Source organism: Daldinia childiae (genome assembly GCF_008694065.1).
Source record: "Daldinia childiae strain JS-1345 chromosome Unknown Scaffold6, whole genome shotgun sequence".
NCBI lineage: Eukaryota > Fungi > Ascomycota > Sordariomycetes > Xylariales > Hypoxylaceae > Daldinia > Daldinia childiae.
The window spans coordinates 1380509-1400839 of NW_022984647.1; the positions used below are offsets into that span (position 1 = coordinate 1380509).

General features: G+C 46.5%; 5 protein-coding genes across 5 annotated transcripts; all 5 read left to right on the plus strand.

The window, feature by feature from the left end:
- Positions 1 to 577: 577 nt before the first annotated feature.
- Positions 578 to 1718, plus strand: GL218_06284 (uncharacterized protein; the record flags this gene model as incomplete). Its single annotated transcript, XM_033582991.1, has 2 exons — positions 578 to 601; positions 705 to 1718. 2 exons carry the CDS (start codon positions 578 to 580, stop codon positions 1716 to 1718), a joined length of 1038 nt encoding a protein of 345 aa, XP_033433948.1.
- Positions 1719 to 3192: 1474 nt separating this feature from the next.
- GL218_06285 (Pantothenate transporter liz1) lies at positions 3193 to 5073 on the plus strand (the record flags this gene model as incomplete). The annotated part of the gene is made up of 6 exons (XM_033582992.1): positions 3193 to 3885; positions 3943 to 4041; positions 4109 to 4196; positions 4255 to 4340; positions 4452 to 4487; positions 4549 to 5073. The coding sequence occupies 6 exons, from the start codon at positions 3193 to 3195 to the stop codon at positions 5071 to 5073; spliced, it is 1527 nt and encodes a 508-aa protein (XP_033433949.1).
- Positions 5074 to 9446: 4373 nt separating this feature from the next.
- On the plus strand, positions 9447 to 14346 carry GL218_06286 (uncharacterized protein; the record flags this gene model as incomplete). The annotated part of the gene is made up of 3 exons (XM_033582993.1): positions 9447 to 10405; positions 11517 to 12366; positions 12457 to 14346. 3 exons carry the CDS (start codon positions 9447 to 9449, stop codon positions 14344 to 14346), a joined length of 3699 nt encoding a protein of 1232 aa, XP_033433950.1.
- A 1759-nt stretch (positions 14347 to 16105) lies between these two features.
- GL218_06287 (Heterokaryon incompatibility protein 6, OR allele) lies at positions 16106 to 18619 on the plus strand (the record flags this gene model as incomplete). The annotated part of the gene is made up of 2 exons (XM_033582994.1): positions 16106 to 16199; positions 16770 to 18619. 2 exons carry the CDS (start codon positions 16106 to 16108, stop codon positions 18617 to 18619), a joined length of 1944 nt encoding a protein of 647 aa, XP_033433951.1.
- An 832-nt stretch (positions 18620 to 19451) lies between these two features.
- On the plus strand, positions 19452 to 19989 carry GL218_06288 (uncharacterized protein; the record flags this gene model as incomplete). The annotated part of the gene is made up of 2 exons (XM_033582995.1): positions 19452 to 19848; positions 19955 to 19989. The coding sequence occupies 2 exons, from the start codon at positions 19452 to 19454 to the stop codon at positions 19987 to 19989; spliced, it is 432 nt and encodes a 143-aa protein (XP_033433942.1).
- Positions 19990 to 20331: the final 342 nt, after the last annotated feature.

Here is a 20331-nt window from a genome sequence, read left to right on the forward strand (position 1 = left end):
GCAACTTTCTTTTTGCTGTATGTACGTATTAAACCCCCTGTTACGGATACGGGGTTCGACATGGGGATATGGATTTGCTATTGGCTGGCTGTGATTATTTTTATACGAGCCAGCCCTATGTATGGGAGTACAGCTCACGAGTATGGGTGGGAAATACCTAGATCAACCAACGTGCTTTCGGTCCAAAGACATGGCCACCACCATGCAACTATGATACCGAATGCTACCCTATCAGCAGCATCTTCGAGGACAAGTCTCGTTGCAGTTGCTTCATTGGTTGGACGTGGAAATAATGACTAACCAGCCTCCCAGCCAGCACTGAACTTTTGTGTAGTAGCCATACATACCTAGGTAGCAATTAGATCCCTCCCCATCGAGTGATCGCCAGTTTGTGCTGACGCTTAGAGGTCACGGTAACATGAAACTTTAAAGGAAATCCCACCACGTTATATATTAACGTTGGTGTCGCCTCTCCAATAAGTAAGTGACTAGGTCCATCTCACTCCATTGCTCCGCTCTTCGCCTTCGCCGGCGTGCGACAATTCGCACTTTACTTTCATCGCGACATCTTTCCGTAATGGCCCAACAGGCGCCGGAAGTGGTAGGTAATCCCCGCCATTTATAGTAGATCCAGAACCATGGCATCGGAACGTATAAATATAAATTACTTACAACCGTCGTAACAGCTTACGGGTCCTTCCCAGGTCCCTGACCTCCTTGCCGGAATCATCATTCCGATATTCTTCGCAAGTCTCGTAGTCATCGGCCGTCTTTATTCGAGATTTCTACTGAAAAACCATTGGTGGGACGATGCGGCTATATTCTTCGCGTGGTTATTCGCCATCGCGCTGGTCGCAATCGTCGGCGTCGAAACCGAATATGGGCTCGGCCACAAGTTCAGTAATATCCCTCTTCGGTTGCGACCGGTTGGCATCCGACTATCATACGCGACGATCAGCAGTTACCAAGTGTCGTTAGTCCTAACGAAGATCAGCATTCTGTTGTTCTACCTGCGCATCTTAAAAATACCGTATCAACGAGTTCTCGTATTTATCACCATGGGCTGTGTCGTGGTCTACGGCATCGTCTTCTTCCTTCTCACTTTCTTCCTGTGCAACCCCGTACAGAACAGATACGAATTCGATATCAGAGTGGGACATTGTCTAGCTTACTACCCGATTCTAACAGCGTCAGCTGCCTTGCATACAACAACTGATGTGTGGATGATTGGAATGGTGCTCCCTCATATACTTAAAATGACGCTACCTATACGACAAAAAGTCGCTCTCGCATTCGTCTTAACTTTGGGTATATTTGTAGCTTGCGCCTCTCTGACAAGAATGGCTGTTGCATGGGAATTTCTCAACCCCAAATACGCTCAGTGGGACTCGTTTTCATTTGCGATCTGGACCACGTTAGAGTCGAGCTTAGGTCTGGTATGCGCCTCGGTACCAATGCTGAAGCCCTTGGTCAGGCAGTTGATGGGTCTCAAGCCCTCCTCCAAGCCCGATGTTTTGAAGAACGTTCCTCGAACCAGGGGTCCAGAGAGACCACAAAACCGAACAAACGAATACGCCTCGGATGCAACGACGTTATGGACAAGGGGCGGGGGAGATGTCGACATCGAGGGAATCGACCTCAGGCCAATAAAGACTAATCAAACATATAGAGCCCCGGTAGCAGGAGCGATTTCAGAAGAAAGACTTGTCACTGTGTGATGTCTTGTGAGGCTGGGTTTGGAGAGGCTATCACGGCCATGGCAAACGAAAATATAATGAACGATGACTTTACGACATGTGCTATTCCATATTGGTAGCTTAAGAATTATGATTTCGTCTTCTAAGATGCCCTCAGGATATATATAGACAGGTTTATGACGTTACTCCTGCATTATGTCGCTGATGCGGCTCGTGAGCGTACATCATCTACGGTACGTTTCCCCAGAAGTAATATCACTTGCATTTTTGTGTAACACAGGAAGCCCAGATTGATTCTTCATTGGTTATATAGGTATCTAACGATCTTGATGAAGTACTTGCTGACCTCGCATATTCATAGCCTCCCGCTCTTACAACTTCTTTGTAAGATTTGATGTTGCACCGACGGCGTTGGTCTTAGAACACATCTATGATATACTCGGCTCCGTATCGATACGTCAATTGATATAGTCCAAGACCCGAGTCCTCGTGTCCCTACCTAGCGTAAGGAGATACTCGATAGGGTAGGCTGCAAAATCTCTGGCTGGGTTTATGGACTTATATTTCTCCAAAAAGAACTTGATTGCAACCTTTTACCGCAGTTAAACACTAAATAACATGTCAACTGGCGCGCTGCTTAACTTGGCCGGCTTGATAAATACCTCTTAGATACTGGTATTGCGTGGTGCACCTACCATCAATTTCATTTAGAATGAGCCTAATAACTGGTTCAAGTTATTGCAAGAGGAGAGATTAGGATTCCTTTCTTCTTAGTAGCAATAATTGTAAAATGTGCGATAGCTAAAGACTAAAGGGTCTATGTGCGAAACATAACAAAGACACGAGCTAAAAGTCCATCATCATATTGAGGCGCCCCTATTATCAAGACTTGAAGAATACCTTTATACCTCTTTACAAAACTAAGCCAATAAAAAGCTATTAAAAACATTGTAATCGTGCATCTTAATAAAGGCTATTAATAATTCTCTACCTGTTAAGTTAAGTTGGTAGGTTATATGTATATGTTCCCCCACACAAATCTCCCTACGATTAGTTGCAATCCAAATTACGCCATCGGACACATCAATCATGACATCGACCTGGGCACGAACTAGAACACATTTTGCGTATCAACCGAAACTTAGCCAATCAAACCCTTTATTCAACGGGCACCTCGCCCTCTTGTATCACGACAGCCGACCCCGTCATGGCGAAGTTAAGCTACTCAATCGTTATCGGGTCAGGGTCTACGTATCGTGGTGGTCTACATACCTTAGGTATGTAACTACGCCCTTTTTTTTTTGTTTCGCTATTACCAAGGGTCGGAGGTAATTACTAACATGGTTTTAGTTAATGATAAATGATTTTTATAAATTGCTCGTCCTCTTTCTCGTCAAAGTCGCGCGGTTGGAATATATATATATATATCCGGTTTACCTAATTGGCACCTAATACATAGCGGAGGAGGTAATCAATCTCACGCAGCCAGCCAACCATGTCTGAGCACGGCTCGCCCAAGGAGATCTTGGTGAACGAGTCCACCCTTGACGTCGCGGGATCTTCGCGGCAAGAGTCGGGATCGGAATCGGAACCGGTGGAAAAAGTCAAGGCGCCATGGTGGTCGTACATCTGGGACTACGAGCCCGGCCGGTCTCACGAGGAGCGCGTGTTCATCCAGAAGCTCGACATCTTCTTGGTTACTATGCTCTCGTTTGGGTATTTCATCAAGAACCTGGATCAGACTAACATCTCGAATGCGTTTGTTAGCGGGATGAAGGAGGACTTGGGCATGAACGGCAACGAGATCAACCTTGTTGACACTGCGTGGACGGTGGGCTACGTCGTCGGACAGATCCCGTCGCAAATCGTCCTAACGAAGGTTCGGCCCTCTGTCTGGGTTCCCTCGTGCGAGCTTGTCTGGACTATCTTGACATTCTGCCTCGCGGCGGCTAAGACGTCGAACCACGTCATCGCCATCCGTTTCCTTGTCGGGCTGGCCGAGTCAATTTTCTATCCAGCTGCTCACACGATCCTTGGGTCGTGGTATAAGCCTTCGGAGTTGGGGAAGCGAGCTTGCATCTTCCACGCATCCTCAGCCGCGGCCAGCATGTTCTCTGGCTATCTTCAGGCCGGCGTGTATCGGGGATTAAATGGAGTTAACGGGTTTGCTGGCTGGCAATGGCTCTTTGTACGTCAGAGATTGCTCTTGATGTTTTGTAGTTGCTTGGCTAACGTTTATGTTTAGATTATGGACGGGATTATCAGTCTCCCAATCTGCATTGCGGGATTCTTCATACTGCCGGATCTCCCTGAAAATACAAGGGCTTTCTACTTGAGCGAAGATGTGAGTCTCTTAAATATACATACCATTATGTAGTATATTACGAGTTGGCTGACAAGGGAAACTTTAGGATCGTGCTATGGCTAGAGAGCGCATGAATAAAGTTGGGCGCGCGCCTCGCACGAAGTTAGGGCTATCCACCTTCAAACGCATATTCGGTGAGACTAGCAGTCCTTATTCAATATAAACCACGATATAGACTAACAGCTGAGATAGGTCGATGGCACGTATATTTGCTCACGATATTATATATTATATTCATCAATATCGGACCGTCGTCAAGTATCAACGTTCTAGCTATTGTAAGCCCCCCTCCTTTCACACGTTCCTAAGGTTATTGTTCCAGAGGAGTACCGGATATACCTGGTAGTCTCCTTTAAAAATCGACGACTGACCTTTATTCTTATCTACAGTGGCTGAAATCAAGAGGAGAATCAATTGAAAGAATAGTGAGTAAACATAGCTATCCTTACCTACTGCTTAGATTTATTGACGACGAATTACCACTAGAACATCATTCCCACGGCCATGTCAGCCATCCAGCTTGTTCTCACCGTCACACTAGCCATTGTGTCCGACGCTATTCGTCAACGGGCCAGTATAATGTCCATCAGCACGTTCATCGGCGGCTTTGCCGCTCTAGTCCTAGCCATATGGAATGTCCCCGACGGCCTAAAATGGTTTGCGTTCCTCGTTCAGCGCGCTGCGGTCCCGTACGGACCTCTTAGCATGAGCTGGACGAACGAGATATGCGGCGCAGACGCCGAAGAGCGGTCCATCGTCATTGGAATTATGAATTCTATGGGCTACGCTTTTAATGCCTGGGTGCCCTTACTTACGTACCCTCAAGTAGACTCCCCGAGGTTTAGGAAAGGGTTTATTTCCTCGACGGTCTTGTTTGGTGCGCAGGGTATCATAACGGCAATAGTGGCGTATATGTATAGGCGAGATCAAAAGAAGGATAACCGTAGAGATGATGCTCCTGGTATTGGAGATGAAGGGGGTGTTATCGTGAGCTCTCTGGATCGCCCCTGACCTAAGACTTGGTATCTAAAGTCCAAGACCTCGAACACTGGCTATATAGTATCGGGCTTAGAGTAGCTCTTAGTGTAAATACAATATTATTCGAATAGCCATTTATTGTGTGTCACTATAGAACGTATGATATAAGCGAGTTAAAAGAGTTACAACTAGTCAATTGGTTTTTTTTTCCTTTTTTTTCTTTTTAATTAATACCTACCTACTTTTCATTGCCAATAGATCTAATCTATGGGCAACAATCCAAATCAGCTTAGCTATCTAGTAAATTAAGTCATACTCCAAGCTGTTTAATCTTAGGACACTACCTACTATCATCGCTCTGTCGGAGCAGGCCGTCCCCACAGCATTCCGAAAGCTCTTCGTTCTTCTTCTTCACTTAGCAACAACAAGGTAGGATTCTGCAGAATGACCCAGTCTTGATCTCTCGACAAGTCCATGGCCGCTCTTGGCTCCGCTGGGTCCTCTGACTGTGCTGGCGGCGTATTGCTTCTGCGAAGACTCTCCCTAATGTCGATTATCTCCAGATGTTGCTCTTCGGGCTCACAGATACCGAAGATAGGTAATACCTCGGGTTGCATCCTGCTGCTGAAGATATTCTTACGACATGTTGGGCACTGAGGATTACCTATATTGATGTCTTTTATTATCCACTGCGTGATGCATTCGTAGCCGAAGGCATGACTGCATCTTGGTAGAACTGCGAAAGGTTCATGAGTATCTCTTGACTTTTGATCAAACTCATGGTTCAAGAGGCTTAGATGTGCAGTTTGGCAAATATGACACTTGATATTGAATCTAGTATTCTTATTAATAAGATACCCGTCTTCATTGAAGTGTGTAAGAACCTCATCGAAGTACTCGGTATCTACGGTTATAGGCTGTCCAGAGCCAGGGGTTTGTTCAGAAGTCTGCTCCATAGTGATTTTTGACTAACAAGGGATATATGATGTAAATATGTAAATAAGTAATTTTGGGGATGATTACTGCGATGTTGTGATGCTAGGATTTTTTGGTGCGCTGGACGCTTTTCTTATATGCAGGTCTTTGACGGTTCATTGTTTACGAATACAACTCCTGGTCGTGAATGCTGATTTTGAATGCCAACACATTATCTACAAAGGCATGGTTTAGACACAATTGAAACTTTTATCATATGTCCTGGAGCCAACTCATCGAATATGTATTATGCACTTGGAAGCGAACAGAGAGTGAACTACGAAGACACCCTATATAACCAAATGCGGCCTGGCTTAATCAAACATTATGTAGCATGTAGATTATGGTTTTTATGAAAACTATGTCAACAGTATTCCTGTCTCAATTTACTCCTATCCATTACCATTGACCCACCCCCCTTTAAACTATCTCATATTGGTACACGTACCTAGATTAGATCTTCCAAGTATATATATTGGATTAGATACATTTGTACGAAATTGCCCTAAAGCTAACCCCAAAAAATTGTTTTTAACTCCGGCTGAGTTTGAGCTGGTTATGTCGTCCGATGCATACCTACCCACTCAGATACAAATATTGAGGGCAACCTTATGATTATGTTACCTCTGTAACGGGATATCTGGGGACTGTGGGCTTCTTGTCTCAGATGAGAGCTCAGTGCCAATACCTGCCCCCGGGAGTTCTGTGAAGCTGCTCGAGTGTAGTTCACTCCTCTTGGGAGGTTCCGTTTCAGTGGGATTACTATAGCCATACATGGCCATATGAGGGGCTGTAGTAGTATGTGATGGAGGAGGGTACTGCCATTGATATTGCTGCTGCTGCTGTTGTTGTGCACTTGTTGCCGCTGCGAGAGCTGCTTCAGCCTCCTTCACTTTCCGTCTTAACAATCTATTCCGCCAAATCATAAACCATAGCCCCGCGAAAGCAGAAGCAATAGTGATACCTTCAATCACTAGTCCTACTATTGCACCGGTAGAAACCTTTGATGGGTTCTCCGCCGAGGAATTGGCGTTTGATGAGCCTGAAATGTTAGGTGAGTCCGAAGCGGCCGAGGCTGCTGTGGCGAGGGGTATTGCTCCTTTACCAGATTGGAGCTGTGCGACAACAGTGCCGATAGGCTGCGTTAGTTTAAAGGAGTTGTCACAACACTCTTGCGTTGTTAAGACATTTGCGTCGCTTTCGCAGCACCAAAAGGTGTCGTTGCAAGTTTTTAGATGGGCGTTATCGATCTTGACTTTCACTCCTTATTAGTTAAGACATCAGCTAAGAGGGAAATATGGGTGACTGACGTCCGAGGCAGTACTGAGGACAGCTCGGGTCTTTGAAAGTTGAATCCGTGCATGCTGTCGACCAGAGCAAGTGGCTCTGCTGGCGAGCGATGGTGTTCAGACACAGGCCGGTTGATAGACATGCGTCTCCGTTCTCTGCGCTACAGCATGCGCTATGAGATCCTTCTACTCCGGTAGCACTAGGTCATATACTATTAGTATACGGTATGAAAATGATTGAGTTAAGTTTCGGCCCCTTTATTATGGACTGGTTTCACCCGACACGTTGAAGGACAGCAAAGAGCTAAGTCTACCTACTTAGGATTGCACAGTCCGTTCGATGGCCCTGCGTTTGTGCCGTCAAGGTGGTAGCAGGTCACGGCCAGTACCTGTAAGACCAAATAACTTTCAAGAAGGAAGAGCAATATGCTCCTAATTAGTGACACCCTCAGCATCGCCAATGTATTATATATCCGAATATGTAAGAGCGAGCGAAAGGGTATATATCTTTTAGTGGACCATGGGGACACCACTGGATGAGAAAATCGAAATAGACAGAACGAAGTAGGGGAGAAAATAAGCAACGGCCCCAGGATTGGCTATTGTATTTATTATACATGCAGAGGTGACCACCTAGACCAGAGCCTTAGAAGCTGACCGAATATGCCCCTTTTGACAATGCATGAGCGGCATTGCATGTCTCTTAAGACGATTTGTTAATTTGCGCGAGATTTAGTGCAAGATCGCATCTTGCGACCCAAAAGGGGAATCTCCATCTGCCATTACCTGATATATACATCGCAACATCTCACCGGACGCCCTAGCTCGTCATTCGTTCTAGGGAATATTGATTTATTATTGCCGATTGCCTCTTGAAGTTCTCCAAAGTCGAGACAGGTCGGTGATTGGCGGAAAGGCGAGGCGCTTTGGACGCTCGACGTCCCTTATCCCTCCCTCTACCTACCATCTTTGAAGGGGGGTCTGGCATGTCTTGGCTTACGACATTGGGACAATATTCTTTTCTATTATAAGGCTGAGCTAGAAGGCTTTGGACTAGGCTCTTGGGATGTCAAGTAGATACCGGATTATTTCACTGCGACATCCCCTCTTGGTGAGGGCCTGCTATTTGCTATACGTTTTGTCCAATGCGCAATAGACTTCCACTTCCCGTCATAATACTTCCGAGCTGAAGCCACATTGAAGTCCTCACCATCGGTGGTTTTAAGTTAAAATGTGACATGGCGTGCGCATAGCGTCGAGCCATGGCCGTCAATTAGAGATAGCTGTTTGGAATCTTGGATGGTACCTTGGCATAATCCCTAGGTAATTATCACCATATGCTTCGTAAGAACCTTTTCATAATACGCAGTAATGGGCATTTCTATGAGGGCGCTAGCATTTGTCTTGTCTAGAACTCCTTGACTAGTGGTCGGGGTCAGAGTATTAGGAATCCTTCATACTTTGGTACTGAGTATACGCTTGGACCATAGCTATATCGATAATCGCGTGCCCCTTCGCGAGGTTTTCAAACTACTAATACGTCGTCCTAACTCAACATTTTACTTTGGCCATGCTAAACGTTAACTATGTGAATGGATACATATGTTCGGACCATCGTAGCGGTGGTTAGATCGTGGCTCATCTCTCTCTTTAGACTAAGTGAATAGAACGCCAGATTTCAAATCCACTAAAAGAACTATGCCTATTAATAATAGGAATAAATTCTGGAAAAATACCCTTAGTTAGGTATTTGATTTGCGTTATTAGAGTTTCGTGAATGTCCAACAACTCTATAGGTAGCTATGTAATTTTGTGTGCTAGGACATTTCCTCAAGGTATAAGTAGGTACTCATCGAGTTCCTATTTTCTTCTAGTTCCCAAAGTCCCAACATTGGTACCTCAGGCTAGGTACGTATATAAGAAGCGTGGGAAGATTGCTTTAGTGAATTCACTCTTATGATTCTTTCTCCGTTTCCTTTGCCTCCTTTACACAACGTTTTGAAACGAACGGTTACAAGAATACGATCGCTGACTCCGGACTTGGAGGATATACAGGATAATTTTACCACCTGATTGAGGGGATCTCTTAAAGCTATGTCAAGATTAGACCGTATTCATCGCTACCTAGCAAGATCCAGACATATGCAAGAACCCGAAGAGATCGCCTGGAGGGAGGATAGGTTGATCCCTATCCTACCTGATACGAGCAATATTCACAACCGGGAACAGCTGGACGACTTGCTAAGACGTTATGTACCTACTATGAAGGCGGTTAAGAAGTTGTCTGCAGATACTGCTTTCGTCGCCCTGGACGTTAAACCTAGGTTTGGGATTGGAGGGTTCTTTGACGTTGATCTGGCACTTTTAACGAAACTCGAGGAGCATACCTGTGACAAGCACGAGGAGCCCCTATACCTCGTCGACTTCGTAACGGAACGCCAGGTTAGGACCATATCGTTGAGGATCAATATGATAGGCCGAGAGGAGGTAGTCATACCCAGAGCGACGACTACAATAGTCCATGCTATGAAGCAGCTTTGCGCGGCGGTCCCGGGTCAAAATATCGCGCTGATCGGTTTCTCTCTTCCAAAAGATATCGAGCGTATAGGCTTGAACTTTGCGCATATCAACAGCATGTTCCCCTATTGGATAGACCTTTCGAGGATGGTCGGAGCGATTTCTCCGGACTTGGCTTGCCATCAAATTGATATGGGAACTATCCTTGATACCTTTGGTTACGTCTCTATCGGTACAGTATGGTTTGCAGGAACTCGCATAGTCGTCAACGAAGCAGTTAAAGCATTGGCCGTGCTAGAAGGGTTACAATGTCGAGAGGGAGTAGACAAGCTCATACTGGGAGAGCGCAAGTTCCCAGGTATAGAGGTTAAATCCCAGGTCGAGGCCTTCAGATTCATACCGTACAAGGCGTTGATCCATAACCAGGGTTCAAGTCTGCCTCCTAGCATCGATTGCGCCCAGAAGTTAGCTCTCGCAACAGAAGACTATCGACCCATTGGAGTTGCCGCCGACATATGCGATATACGGGTTGAAGGTTTTAAACCAAGTTGTCCCGGTATCCTCGTGACGGGCATGACCCGAGGGTGCGTCTGTTTCAAGGACAAGAAAGCACTAGAGGAATTTATAAACGACTTTGATGGTAGTGTCATAGACGGAGTAACGATCAAGGTTGAAAGCATACCCTATCAAACGTTCTGGAAGTATTTAAAGGAAGCTATCAAGGCGAAGGGGTTTTCTGTGTATAATCGGCTGGTGATGGCTGTAATGATTGCTGAAGGGAATATACCGCGATGGTATGATATGTTATTTTCGCCAGGCGATGGCAAATTCCTATGGTGTCCTAATCCGGAAGACGCACCTCCTGGCTACTATGATACCGATGATGAAAGTATAGCTTATACCAGGCGATTACGAGGCTAAATAGATATTTTCTTCTTTTATTTATATATTTAGAAGTATTAGTTAGAAGTAATGAGGGTATTTTCTTATTTTCATGATTTGGGGGTAGTGTTCAGTTTCTGCCCAACTAACTGGTACATACCTACCTATAGAAGTACATAATATCGTGTTGGCGGTAGACTTTCGTTATATTCCGTACCAATAACACGCAATTCGACTAGATTCAATGTGCGTGTATACAAATAATTCGTCAGCTGCGGCCGATATTGTAGCCCCAACTGTCGCGATCATGAGGCTGGCGGCTAAGCCACTATGCGAAAATCCATGTCCAGTACATGCATGATCTCTCCTAATATGTGTAAATCTTCTGTTGGCTAGTTGCTGACCCACAGGACTATAATCGAGGTGTATTTACTTGGTAGGAAGTTTTGGCAGAATTCTGATAGTAAGGCTGGCGAGACTTGTCCAGGAAGTCAATCAGAGTCCGGTAGCATCCCGGAAAGGAGATAAATACTGTGTTCTACTTTCTTTTCCTTTCCTTTTCTACGACGATACCATATATCTTCGTACACAACTTCTAACTGTCGTCAACTGCATCACTTCTAAAACACAATCCAGGTAATAGCCTCGGATCTGGCCTAGCGCTTTACTCCCCGTGTATGAGGAATGCAAAGGCAGAAATGGATTCGAGTGCAGAATTGGAGCGTGAAGCAAGGGAACTTATCTCGACGATCAGGGAGAAGCATACTACCGTGGGATATGAAGAGCTCGCCGTGATACTAAGTGATTTGCTAGATCTGTGCGTCTATCCCTGTACTTGGCTCGCTATCTCAGATACGGTGCCGTGCATGTACGCATCATTAACATTTCCAGCGCTGCGTCGGACTTATACGATACGTCAACGCACTTCCTCCTTGAGTTGCTGCAGAATGCCGATGACAATCAGTATCCCTTATCCTTAATTCCCACCTTAACATTCACTTGCAGAGAGAACACGGGTAGTCTCCGGGTCGACTGCAATGAAACCGGGTTTGAAGCTAAACATGTTAAGGCCATATCTACAGTTCGCCGTAGCACTAAGAGTAACAAGAACCACTCCGGGGGCTACACCGGTGAGAAGGGAATCGGGTTCAAAAGTGTCTTCAGAGTTGCGGAAAGAGTCTGGATATCGTCACGCCAATACCGCTTCATGTTTGACAAGAAGGAACAGTTCGGCATGATCGCCCCCAAATGGGCAGAGTTTCCGGAGTCTGTTCTTCCGGCCCAGACGTCCTTTTACCTCAAACTGTCCGAGGTTAATGCCTCGGAGGATCTAGCAAAGGAGCTTCGTGACTTTGATGCTAGCCTTCTCGTGTTTCTCAGGAGAATACGTCAGGTTGTTCTACGGGTACATGACAAGGACAATAAAGTGTGGGAGAGACGTCTACATAAAACGCTTGTCTTGGAAGACGGCGAACCGGTCACTATCGTCGACGTGGATCAAAGCCAATTGCGGTACCACACTTTCGCTTACCAAGTAGAGAATCTCCCTTTTGAGGAAAAACGGTCAGGATCTCGGACTTCAGAACTTACGCTTGCCTTTCCAACCTCGGGATTGCCCGCCCAGCCGAGTCGCAGCCCTCAATACGTTCATGCGCTGTTGCCAGTATGTGATTATGGCCTAAAGGTACTATACTTTTCCCCTGGGAGGATATTTCCCTTACGGAACTGGATTAACTTACATCTGACTGTGTAGTTCTTGCTAAACGGCGACTTCTTGCTCACCGCAGACCGATCGCATATTGACGTTTCATCGCCATGGAACCAGTCACTGCGAGATGGTCTGGCTGCCGCCTTCATCCAAGCCGTCCAAAAATTTAGCCAAGGCTCGATGAAGTACTTCTGGCCGTTCTTCGTACCCGACAGTGAGGTATCTAGTTTCTTTCAGCCCTCCCGAGAAATGATATTGCAAGACTTAGCCGAAAGAGCGGTCCTAGAGGGCTGGGATGGGACAATGCTTAGACCGTCGAACCTTGTCTATGTCAGTCTCGACAAGTACTCGGATGAAGACAGGCGCCCCTTTACCCTACACCAGCACACGATTAGCCGCTATCTATCTATAAAATATCCCGAGTGGTTGATAGACTCCCTTTTAGATCTCGGGGTCTGTAGTATGTCTGATGTGACATTTTTGAATGACCTCGAGTCTATGGTGTCCAATTACCCAGGTAAATTTCGGCGGCGGCCCCCTGCGTGGCACTCACAGCTCGCAAAGGCTCTTCTGCCTCTAGCACAAGTTGCAAGCCACAAGGAGACTCTGTCAAGACTAGCCATCATACCGCTGTCTGGTGGAACATGGACGTCAGCAGATCAGCAGCCGGCATTTTTTAGCGATGACCTAGATCCGAAGAGCTTCGGGGTATTCAGCGAGGTACTTATCGTAGATCCAGCGGCCGCAGCCGACGACAATCGACGAAGTTTATTTCAGAAGCTTGGTATCTCAGAAATCGATCGACCAGACATGTGTTCTAAAATCGCCAAGTTGCATGCATCTACGTCCTTCGACCCCCTAAAAATACCACGAACAAAACTCATCTCGCACGCCATATACTTATTTCAGGCTTCTTGGCATCCGGATTTTGACGTGGATCTCTGGTTTGCTACATCTGATGGCGGAGTATGTAAAGGTTCAGAATTATATATTCGGGGCGACTTCGAAGATGGATCGCCATCTGCCAGGGTATTCGATAAACTTCGAAAGGAATTCCCGACAGCTCATAAAGGTTATATCTCTCGAATAAACAGTGCGTCTCTCTACAAGAAATATCCGGACATGGTACACTTTGAAAAAGACGCTCCCGAGAAGCTACGGCTTGATAGCACATCAAACAACGAGCTACATTTCTCAGACACCGCCGAAGATCTAAATCAGAAGTCGGCAACCGTAACGGATTCCGTTTTCGAAACTGGGACTGTCGGCGTAGACCAACCTGCCACCAGTACCAAATCGAGTGTTGAAAGGCACTTTTCGCTCCTTGACGAATCATATTTGGAGAATTTAATTGTTAAAGAGAAGAAATCTTTTAGGTCATACCTCATCAACACCCTGCACTTATCAGAGATTCCGCGGCTTGTACGTGAGTCAATAGATTTTGGGAATCGGTGCTACTTCCTATCGGAAGAATTCAAGTTTTTGTTCAAAGAATGTTCTGTATCCGACGTGCTCTATCTCCTTAGCGAGCATTGGAACATCTACTCCGAGTGGATCGAACCGAGTTCATTCAGGCAGAAACATCCTAACACGGCAGATTTCAATATGCCACTGCTTCACAACATCAAACACACTATTGTGCACACGCTGCATGGACCCGCGCCTATCTACAACACCTTCCTCCCCTCTCTGGACCCTCGTGTCGAGGAACTACAAATTCCAATACCTATTTTGGATATAGATGGTTCTGAAGATCAGTCATTTCGTAGGAAGCTGGGGTGTCTGGGCATTAATGTTGATGTTAACATCTACTTCTACCTAGCCTGTTTGACCTCACTCGGTTTGCAACAAGGCTCGCCAGATAACGATGTAATCTCATATGTATACGAACAGATTCAGTCCCGTTTCGAGGATGACCCGGACAGTGTAATGTAAGTATAACAAGGACTTATGCATTCACGTCTGTCTTGCTTACAACATTAAAGGGACTCATTCCATCAGAACGCCTTCATATATGTAGGCCTTGTGCAATCAACCAGTCGCAAATCTCACTCGTGGCTCACCGTTGCGGAATGCAAAGGGAGGAAAATTGATCTTAAAGCTATCTACCCCAGTTGCGAGATGTTTTTCTTATGGCTATTTGATCTCGATCCCGTCGATATTGACGGCCTTGTCGCCAAGGCAGCCTCAATTGACATTTCGTGGACTTTAACTCACATTCTAGAGGTCTTTATCGAACTTAACCGCGCCCTACGCCCTATGAGCCCTAAAACGGCCAGACGTTCTGTGCGCCTTCTTCAGGGCAAAGCAATATTTCCAGTACATACGACAGGCCAAATGGCTCATGTACTCCGCTGTCCGGAAGATACTTCATGGTTCATCGCAGATCGCCCCCACCTAGCAAGAAGTTTTATTGGCAAAGTGCCTCTGTTGGCTTTGACTGCCGAGGATATTCAGTCAATAAACTCCCTTCTCGTAACGATGGGACTTCATACTCGACAACTAAATGGGATTGTCGAGGAGAGATATTATCCTTTAGGAAATTGCACGTTCTCTTCGTCCGATACTCAATTTTTTCGTGATAGACTTTGGTTTGTAAAGAGGTAAGACACAAGCTTCTATAACATCTCCTACATGATTATTATTAGTAACTACATAGGCGATCTTAAATCTATTAGAGTACCTAAGATTACTTCTTACTAACAAGAATGTTTTAACTGACAGTTTGGTCCCCAAGTCCGAGAAAGACATATACTCGATATATCGCCGGTTAAACACGATATCAATTTATATTACGGAGAACATTTTTCAAGTGTACGCGATTAAATACAAGGGCAAGTTAAAATACACTAGTCACGCGATCGAGTGCGAGGCGACACTAATTCCAAACCAAATACAAAATACTATGACGATATACATCGCAAGAAAGAATTATATCCGCCTGCAACTACCTTTTGACCTAATTGACAGGATCGCAGCAAGTTGCCGAATCAAAGACCATCAAAAGTCGAGCTTGCTCTATACAGCCCTAAGGCAACCTAATATTAACAAGGTCCAACACAAGTTTGCGGTCAACGGTTATTATTCTCCTCCCCCTCTTGATCAAAATATAGGTACGATGGCCCTGTGAGCTCGAGGCTAACACAAAGTCGAGCCCTGAACATTCCTTGAACTCATTACCTAGTAGAACCACAAACAAATAATACCAATAATACCGATATGCGCTATTGGTCTCGAGCAGACTATAATTTTGCCATCTCCCGCCCCACGTGGCATGTGGGGAGTGGTGGCAGCGAAGATAAGGAGCAAGGAAGAGCTAGAAGGCGTTTAATAGTCGAGGGGGCGCACGAAGATAGGCGAATTCCACTGATGTCCTTCTCACAGTTAGGTACGACTATCATTGAAGACCCTGCTCGCGAGCAAGGGCTTTTACTCATGAACCATTCGCTGGATCCGAGTCAGCATATTGAGTATTTAGGACAAAAGCTTGTAAGTAGCTACCTCGTTACCAACCGAGTTGCACAGACCGTAAAGTACTAGCACCGTTAATACTGACTTTTACTTGCAGGTATCCAACTTTCTTCAAAGGCATATGGGAAGTTCCTACGACCCTGTCAGCCACTGGACAAGTGTGCTGCGCTCAAGGGCCGGTCTTCCATCTTTCACAGCTAACCACCAGTTAGCACCTTTCACAATGAGCGATCCATTGGCGTCAACGTGTGTGACAGACCTCATGTTCAGGCTGGGCAAGCTTCCCGTGAGCGCAGGAGACGTTGCGGCGTGGCGTGGTAGGTTGCCACGCTATCACTTTGAAATAGCCGCTTCTGAAGGCGACATGAATTCAACATTTGTTTGGTCTTGGTGGCAGCTTAAGAGGGTTAGTCCTGTGGCGACGCGCCCGCCCCCACCCCCTTCCCCTTTTCCTCCCCTCCTTACCCTTGGTTCCCCTCCTAACCCAGCCCGTCCGCAATGGCAAGCCTCGTGAGCAAGACACTCGATTTCTGACATTTCGCCACAGATAGAGAAGTTTCGATTTAGGGAAACCCAGCGTGCTCATTCCGATGTTGCAATTCTTGTTCGAGTCAGCAGCATATTCGAGAATCCGCAGTTCTGCTTTGTCGTGGATCCATGGCACCTTGTCGTTTTTGATCAACTACACCTTATAGAAAACATTAAGTCTCTTGTAAAGATCAAGGACATAACCACAGTTGCAAACTTCCAGAATCTAGGTCAGCTGCAGGATGAACTACAGCATAACGAGGCGGAAGATGCGAGCTTGGTTACTTTACCCTACCACCAAGCGCCATGGGCTTGCCGTCAAGTAATAAAAGGGCCTAATTACTACTCTACGTCTATAGGGGACCTCGACTTGGTCGTTAACAAACAGTCTGATCGCATCGTAAGTCCTCTTAGCATGAGCAACAAGGTCAATCTTCCGTTCTCTCACCAAAGAATCGGCGCCGATCATATAAGACTGCTCATGCTATTCCCTGGTGAGACTCGCAGTCCGCTCACGGGCATGATATTCGAGTGTTCAAGTATTGAGGGCAGCGGCCCTTATAGAACACTATCGTACGAATGGGGCCTGGATGACACCCCGACACGGCACTGTCTTTGGACGCCGGATGGCTTCCTGAGCTTATGTGATTCTCTCAACACCGCCCTTCGACGCTTGCGTCATAAAACTAGTTCTACCGTACTATGGGTCGATGCAATTTGTATCAATCAGGCAGACGAGGAGGAAAAAGCAAGGCAGATTCGAATGCTGCCCAAACTTTTTCAAACCGCAACCCGCACAATGGCATTCCTAGGCGCCACCACACAGAACGACAGCGCCATAGAGACTCTGTTACAGATAACGGCCAAGGAGAACTATGACTCGACGCAAAATAATTGGCCAGAGGGGCTATCACCCGTACCCTTGTCTTGGGCAGGAAGATCCACACCGGGACCGGATGACCCGATATGGCCATGTATCGCGAGATTTTTCGAAAGTACCTGGTTCCGGAGGGTGTGGATAGTCCAGGAGGTTGTAATTTCCCCCAGGATTTCTATTGTGTGCGGAAATTGGACGGTGAATTGGAATGATATCTACAAAGCCATGGATCTCATCGAGGAAGAATTGGGTAGCAGCCTCGGCGCATGGTCTTCCTCCTGGCAACCGTTCATGACTCTGTCCTATTTGCGAGTACATGAATCGTATCGTCAACGCTGTAGCCTTTTGACACTCCTGGACACCTTCCGCCACGTCGACTCCACGCTACGACGTGATCGTTACTTTGCCTTGTTGGGACTTGCCTCTGACGGAAACAATAAGGAATTTGAGCCGGACTATCGTAAAAGCACCCCATTTGAAGAAATCGCATGTAGGTTTGGTCGTGGCTTTGTCAACAATGGTCATGGCATGTATCTATTATACCGTGCAGGGCTAGGACCAAACTCAGATCGGTTCCCCTCATGGCTTCCAGACCTGACAGCTCCCGGTACTAGCGTTCTCCACGACCGCAAGGTTATTTACGACGCTTCGAGGAATCTAGGGGGACGGATCAGCTGGCTAGACGGAAACGTGCTGGCGATATACGGCTGCCACGTGGACGAGATCGTGTCTATCAGCAAGCACTCCAACTCAAATAAAGCAAAGGAGCGCGCACAATACTTCAAGGAGATAGATTCGATGGTCGATTCCCTGCGCCCATTCTATGCGCCGGATCGTCTTGAGGAGTTGAAATGGCAGGTGCCCGTAGCCGGCGCATTGCGTCCAACCACAGTCGCCCTTGTAGATATCTCTATGTATGACTCGTATAACGCCTTTCGCGAGGTCCTAAGGAAGGCCGAGTTCAAGCGCAGCAAGACTCACCAGTACGTCCAGGAGCCCGAGCCGGAAGCCAGCGTTATCACCGGCCTGTTAGGTGAGGGATCGACGCGGCAAGAAAAGTCCGTAGCATATAGCTCTCTGCTCAATGGTAGCGTCTCCGGCTGGAGGTTTGTGACAACAAAACACAACCGCTGCGGTATCGTACCAAACACTGCTCAGGTCGGAGATCACGTGAGCATCGTCTCTGGGTGCAACGTTCCGTTTCTGCTACGCAAGAATGAGATGAATGCCTATTCTTACTTTCTTGTTGGTGGCTGCTATATTGATAGAATCATGCTGGGAGAAGCCTTGCAATTTCCCGAGTTTAAAGAAACGACAATTTACGTCTGTTAACGTCAGCTTAGATCAATACAAGCGCATCTTACATAACTTGCCTACAATTTCAATTTATCATCAGCATCGAGTAGACTCACGGGAACCTTATTTACTAGGGGGGGTTAGGGGAAAGGAAATTGCAAGTATTCAGGATAGGTAGCCATAAGAAAAGATTAAACAAGCTATCACAAAGTTAAGAGCTGCAAACGAGGCGTTCCTGAAGTCCTGAAGTACCTACGGAAGTCGCCTTCAAAAGTTTTGTCCATAAGTCAGCCCTTGTCAGCCTGGCAAATCTTGGCAACAACTGTTGGCCGCAATGACAGATGTACTCCTCTATATATACCAGTTTAATATATTAATTTTACCTTAAATATTTAAGCTATAATATTAAAATCTATGCCATAATAAATCTAAGCCTTTATATTTATAACTGATATAATCGCTATATTTTAAAAATATATTTGGTTGTATAATCATCCATATAATAAAAGGTAAATTTCAATGTACATTATAATTTTTGAGTGCCAAGTGGGTCAAGCCATTTACAGCTGCTTAACAGCTGTGGCCAAGCCTGACAGGTGCCTGGTATGGACAAAACTTTTGAAGGCGACTTCCGTAAACTGCCAACTAATGAAACCCGCCTAATGCAACTAAAAGCGGGAACTATGTAAGACCTGCAAGGCGCTTGCTCGCTTGCTCGCTCGTTATCTAATCCACAAATCTCGTGCGACGTACCGGAGCTCCCGGGGGTGAATCACCTATCTCTACCTAATATATCCGCCGCACCTTCACCTCCGACCCTCAACCAACCTACCTACCCTACCCTACCCTACTTACAACCCCCACCACCATGCCCCCCTCCCACGAACGCACCTCCCTCCTCAACCCCAACACCACCACCACCACCACCACAACAATAACAACCCGCCGCCACCCCCGCAACAGCATGTACTGGACTCTAGCCTGCATCTACGGCGCATCCGCCGTCGGCCTCGGCGCCTTCGGCGCCCACGGGCTAAAGAAGCTGATCTCGGACCCGACCAAAGTCGCCAACTGGGCCACCGCCGCCCACTACCAGCTCGTGCACTCCGTCGCCCTGCTCGTCGCCGCCCAGGTCCAGAACCCCATTTCCGGCGTCCTGTTTACCACCGGCATGACTTTCTTCAGCGGGAGCTTGTACCTGCTCGTCCTGAACCCGGCCCGCTTCCGGTTCCTGGGTCCCGTGACCCCGCTTGGCGGACTGTGTTGTGCGTTTCCTTTCCTTTTACCCGTTTTTTTTCTCCCCCTGTTTATGATGACGGTTGATCTATCTAGAAGTATACCTATACTAACTGTCTATTTGCATGCAAACAGTAATTGGCGGCTGGGTTGCACTCGCTCTTAAGTGAAGAAAAGGCTAGGCACCTAATATACCCGTTTCCGCTTATAATGCTGTGGTTTTATGCGAGAGGGGGTCGCAAGAAGAAGAATGGTTACGGATAGCCGGGCTGTCTGTATGTGTGTAGTCTCGTAGACGTAACTGCCACCCCTAAATAATTAACATCACCACTCCGCATAAGCAAAAGTCTACCTTTTATTACACATCTCTCGTACCTAAAGGCCAACTGTGAAGTTACAAGGTATCTACTACTGGCTAATTTTCAACTCATAGGCTTAACACTGTTCGGAAAACTTACGCAGCACTTTCCTTACCTCGAGGTATTTTTCTTCAATCAACGGCACATTTACAT